The sequence below is a fragment of the Ylistrum balloti genome, unplaced genomic scaffold (assembly GCF_031769215.1).
Source record: "Ylistrum balloti isolate Yb309-2 unplaced genomic scaffold, AGI_CSIRO_Ybal_v1 Utg369794, whole genome shotgun sequence".
In the NCBI taxonomy this organism is placed as follows: Eukaryota; Metazoa; Mollusca; class Bivalvia; order Pectinida; family Pectinidae; genus Ylistrum; species Ylistrum balloti.
In genome coordinates this window covers 441,572-447,613 of record NW_026781975.1, presented here as the reverse complement: position 1 = coordinate 447,613, position 6,042 = coordinate 441,572, and the positions used below count along the sequence as shown (strand labels likewise).

The 6,042-nt window shown below is 39.8% G+C and overlaps 1 protein-coding gene across 1 annotated transcript; it reads left to right on the top strand.

Moving 5' to 3' along the window:
• Positions 1-2,958: 2,958 nt before the first annotated feature.
• LOC132544360 (E3 ubiquitin-protein ligase TRIM45-like) lies at positions 2,959-5,076 on the top strand. Its single transcript, XM_060207946.1, has one exon. It carries the CDS (start codon positions 2,959-2,961, stop codon positions 5,074-5,076), a length of 2,118 nt encoding a protein of 705 aa, XP_060063929.1.
• The last annotated feature ends 966 nt before the right edge of the window (positions 5,077-6,042 follow it).

Genomic DNA, 6,042 nt, shown 5'->3' with positions numbered 1-6,042 from the left:
GTGAGGTACAGGATATGGGAGTAGAGGATACAGTGTACAGGGAAGGGAAGAAGGTGGTAGGGGATACAGGGTAGAGGAGTAGAGGTACAGGGAAAGGAGGAAGGGGATGTGGGGTACTGGGTAGAGGAGTAGATGATACAGTGTACAGGGAAGGGAAGAAGGTGGTAGGGGATACAGATTAGGGGAGTAGAGGTACAGGGAAAGGAGGAAGGGGATGTGGGGTACAGGATATGGGAGTAGAGGGTACAGTGTACAGGGAAGGGAAGAAGGTGGTAGGGGATACAGGGTAGAGGAGTAGAGGGTACAGTGGACACGGAAGGGAGGAAGGTGGTAGGGGATACAGGGTAGGGGAGTAGAGGGTACAGTGGACACGGAAGGGAAGAAGGTGGTAGGGGTTATAGGGTAGAGGAGTAGAGGGTACAGTGTACAGGGAAGGGAGGAAGGGGGTGTGGGGTACAGGGTATGAGAGTAGAGTGTCGATGTACAATGAAAGGAGGAAAGGGGTAGGGGGTTCAGAGTAGGGAAGTAGAGGGCACTGGGTACAGGGAAGTGAGGAAGGAGGTAGGGGGTAAAGAGTAGAGGTGTAGAGGGTACAGTGTACAATGAAAGGAGGAAGGGGGTAGGGGGTACAGTTTAGGGGAGTAGAGGGTACAGTGTACAATGAAAGGAGGAAGGGGGTGTAAGGTACAGGGTATGGAAGTAGAGGATACAGTGTACAATGAAAGGAGGAAACGGGTAGGGGGTTCAGAGTAGGGAAGTAGAGGGCAATGGGTACAGGGAAGTGAGGAAGGGGGTAGGGGACACAGGGTAGGGGAGTACAGGGCACTGGGTACAGGGAAGTGAGGAAGGTGGTAGGGGACACAGGTTAATGGAGTAGAGGGTACAGTGTACAGGAAAGGGAGGAATGGGGTGTGGGATAGGGGGTTTGGAGTACAGAACAGGTAAGTAGAGGGTACAGTGTACAGGGAAGGGAGGAAGAGGGTAAGGGGTATGGGGTACAAAGTAGAGGTATGGGTAAATTCTGCAGATTTTCGTTGAAATGAATTCAGTGGTTTTCCAGAAATAGTAGCAACTGTAAGAAAATATATGGATGCATGACGGAGAAATGTGATCACAACAGGCCACCATGATATGTTCAAAATTCTCGCAGAAAATAATGGTTTTCTTAAAAAGTGCAAACCTGTAAACGCGAGAGCCTCTGATTGTTTTCTTCAGCATGTGTTGCCCAGACTCCACATTTTTTATCAATCAAATAAGAGTTTTGAAATGATCGATGAGAAACATATTCTGATCATTGTGGGATTTTTTTATTTTGTTTTAAAACATACACAATTTATTTTTCCTGTTAGCATATGTCTGGGCCTTGAAGTCATGAAAATGGTTTCAATTGTACACTTTGCAGTAGGCCTGTAGCTTTCAAGGTTAAACATTACCCCTGCGTGCCATATTTAAGTTAAACTTGATGTTCTATTAACATTGTGAAAATACGAAGTTGTTTGTTGGAATTTGTGCACCTTCAAATCTTCATTTTTATCACCCTACACACCAGCGGAGATTCTTTCGTATATTATTACTAGTATCAAACTTGAAATATGGAACAAATCGAAGTGTCTTTTTACATGAGTACATACATTTTAAAGATTTAATTTAAAACATAACACATACATATATATTTTTCTTCCTTCGGATTATGGTAATCTTTTAGATACATGAAATATTAACATGTTGTTAGGGATATAATATCCTGAATTACTAATTACACGAGTCTACTGATAAGTTAGTGGTGTAACTGCGTGGTTCCGGCAGTAGCAACTGTCACTATTGATCTGTTTTTGTCGAGAGTAGGTGTGGCAAGTACTACAGAAGGAGTAGTATTATCGTTTGTTTACTGACACACTATGCCTATAAAAAGACACCTTGGCAACTACTCTAGGTCAGATGTTCGATATTGGGTCTCGTGAACACTTCTAACTGATGTTAATACCTTGGAATTCGCTAAATATAATTCACCTTAGAATTAACTGATTGACCAAGTGACGTAGCGGATGTATGGTTGTATAAGAATATTAATTGGCAAGGACATATGGTTGGATTTGGTTGACAACACTCATTGGTTAGACACATAGGTATATCTGAAATTCAACCATGTGTGGAGGAAAAAAAGCCGTTCCTGGTCTTTCTTTGTTGTAGCTTGATGCATGTTTCCGGCTGCCTACAACTATAGACATAACATTTAGACATAAACTAGAAACGATACTGCACCAGGAACTAGAGTCACGGACTTGTGAATGATGATATTGAAAGCTACATGTTATTTCGGGGAGAATGTAAGTAATGTGTTTCCATTGAAATCGTTACAATGTATTGATATCAAGGTCTGCATTGCACAAGTGTTGTGTTGGGAGCAAATGTACCTATAACTGCTGTTATCTCAAGATTGAAAACATTTCGAAATCGATATAGTTAAGTTATGGTTGAGATATGGTTACACTGCAATGTTGTCCCAGGCATGTAAATCAACATCGCCAGTTTTACACGCGCACAGCTGATGATAATCTCCATCGAAAACGTTAATAGGTTTGACAGAACATAAAGAGCAATGGTAAAATGCTTAGAATTTCATGACGATTGATATGTCATATCATATCTCTCAGAACGTCTGTATATCATGAGTAATTTATATTGTTCTTGTAAACAAATATTGTATCTGAATGAATGTATACATAATAATCAATCAGATAATCAAATTAAATCCTAATCAGGCAAGTACTTCATAGTAAGAGGAGCTAAACTCACAAAAGTATGGGTTTTGTGCCTAATAATTAAATATGAAAAATCGCATTATTCATTCTATCGATATAAATCTCGCTTTTCAGGATGGATAAGTACCACAACATCGTGTTCTGGTGAACTCGGTCTTTGTTTCACGATTGAACATTTTGAAGCAGTCCGTGTATTATGTCCGATATACTGATGGCCTTCAGAAAAGCTGTTAACAAAGCTAAATTGAATGAAGAGGAACAGAAACATGTCCGCCAATGCTTCATCTGTAATGAAGATTTCAAAGACCCTAGACTTCTGGATTGTTACCACACATTTTGCTTCGAGTGCATTAAAGAATATATAGACGTTAACTCCAAAGGAGATAAATTCAAATGTCCGCTATGTACAACGGAGACAAACCTCCCGCAAAAAGGACCGGACGAGTTTGAAAAGAATTGCTTCGTTGGAGATTTGCGAGCAGGCGATGGAAAGGGCGGAAATGAGAAACAATCATGTGATGTATGTTATAAAGCAAGGGCAACATCATTTTGCTACGAATGTAACCAGAACTATTGCCAATTTTGTGTTTCTTTTCACGAAAAATTTCAAATCACTCAGGATCATAACGTTGCGGGACTGGACGAAACAGGGACACGAAAGGTGAAACGAAAGGTGAAATGCCCGACACACGAAAAGAACGAGATTCAGTATTTCTGTGAGCAATGCAAGAGTCTTATTTGCGTTGACTGCATGATGACCACGCATAAACACCACAAATCTCGCGATGTTGTGGAGGTAGCCAACGAATTTAGACGTGATTTGGCATTAGAAATCAACAAAGAGGAATATTTTCAACACCTCGAAGCTTTGAGTGATTATAGCAAAAATATGAAAAAGAAACGTGAAGCAAATGATGGAAACGAAGATAGGCTGATGAAGTCTGTTGAAGAACAGCTGGAAGCCTTTCAAAATGTTTTAAATGATATAAAACTGGACTTCATTAGTGAGATTTCCGATACAGGAATGGCTATTCAAAACGAGGCAAAGGATGGAAGGAATACAATGGAAAGACGATTCAAATCCTTCGCGGCAATTTATTTCTTTAGCAAGCTTTTGCTCGATCAAGCTGATGACACAGCAGTTGTATCTCACACAGTAAATCTTAGAAAGCGTCTGGAGACCCTTAGTGCTGACAATACAAGTAGAAAGAAAATGGAATCGGAAAGTGGCATCGCCTTTGAGCCAGGCAAACTGGATAAATCTATATTGAAAGAATTATTTGGTAAGCTACACGATCCCAGCTCAGAAGAAAATGAAAAATCAAATGATGAAAAAGCAACTGAAAAACCATTATTGATATGCAAATTTGAATGTCCACCTGGGGACTGTGTCGTTTCTGGCATAGCTCCAACCGATAATGATATGGCATGGGTTTGCATGGGGGCTGAATCGGTTTTGCACTTGTTCACTCTAGAAGGAGCCTGTAAAAAAACGGTATCGTTTAGTCATGTGTTAGACGATGTGACTTACATGAGTGGACGAGGTTACCTCACGTCCAACGGGGCAAAAATGGTCCGTGCGGTGGATGCGAATGGTCGAAAATCTGTATACACAAAAGCAGAAATGTGTGTTAGAGGTATAGTAGCAGACACAACAAAAAACCTGCTTTTCGTTAGCTGTGTTGAAAACGACGTGTTCTTTGATGGCAAGCTTGACGATATTTCATCCATAATTTCTATAGAAAAGAATGAAGGAATTGCAAGCATACCAATGAGCCGTGACGTTCCGTATCCTGCAAGACTGGCTTTAAATAACAATAACATTATCATTTCTGATTGGGTAGCACAGGCTGTTATCATACAGGACAACCAAGGTAAAACAACGGCATGCTACCAGGGAGACAAAGATAACGAAGGAAAAAAAACTGACTTCAATCCAAGAGGCATATGTGTGGATGAAAACGGATACATTTATGTGGTCGATATTGAGACAGACACCATTCAAATGCTGGACTCTACAGGAAAATATCAGAAAGATTTTCTAAACAAAGACGATGGATTAGAAAGTCCTTGGTCTGTCGCGTGTGATGCAGCTAGTCGACTCTGGGTCGGCTCTCAAAATGGAACCATAATGATATTTAACTTGTCCTTGACAGGCACATCTGGTTCTTCTGAAAGTGACAAAACACGGTCATCGACTCCGGATCAGAGAGGTTTGTCAGGAAACAAGAGCAGATCAGACACTAGCTCTAAAGCTGGAAGTCGTAACGGGCACTCGAGAGGCTCTACCGGAAGTAACGAGAGCGGAAAATGATAGACATGGTATTTTTAATTATACCAACGACGTGTGAAGTATTCAGCAAGGATATTTTTTTATATTTGATATTAAATATATTTCATGATTATGACATGATATTTAATAACTATCACAAGAGGAAAATATACATTTAACGGGAACTCATTACATTTCCTTTGTTTATTTTTGTAGTCAGGTTTGTCAAGTAAATAATTACTAAAGTCTTCTGTGATCCGCACTTTTTATTTAGACATTGTAAAGAAACATGAATTTGTAGTACAAAGAATGGAACTTGCAATACAAATGTATTGTTTGCTTTTAATAGCATGAATAATATAATATAATATAATAGTACTCATATACAGTGACTAGACTACTTACTAGGGAATCAGGTGTGTGATGGGTGCCGGTCAGGTGCCCAGTGAGTGGACTGGCCAGGTGAAAAAAGATAGTGGACAGTGCACCGCATGCGCTACTCATTCACTCGCTTACACAAATATCATTCACAGCCCGTGCTTAAAACTCGCGCTGGTAACATTGTTTAACAAGTTCACCCGGTTACACTTTAATAAAGAAAAGCATGAATAAAGGCGATTCAACATAAATTATGAGGCTTTTGATGAAAATTAGGGAAATATTAGAGCTACCATTGACGCCAGATAGTTCGACGTTACGCCTGACAACAAGACAACGCTGTTTCAATAGGCTGGTTTTTATTATATTGTACCATTTTATGTTAATAACTAGTAAGAGTCGCTTAAACATGTTTTATATACAAAGTTGGAGAAAATCAGAAAAGTTCACTTGGAATATTTCAATTTCAATTACAGCAAATTTTATTCCTCAAAAAGGGCAAAGGCATAGAGCATCAGGCATTGCCTATTCAAGCTTTCTCCAAGCAACTTCTGGATGGCAATACAAGTGAATTATTAAACACATATAGACAATACATAATAGATCAGTATATCATAGTTTCACCATTTC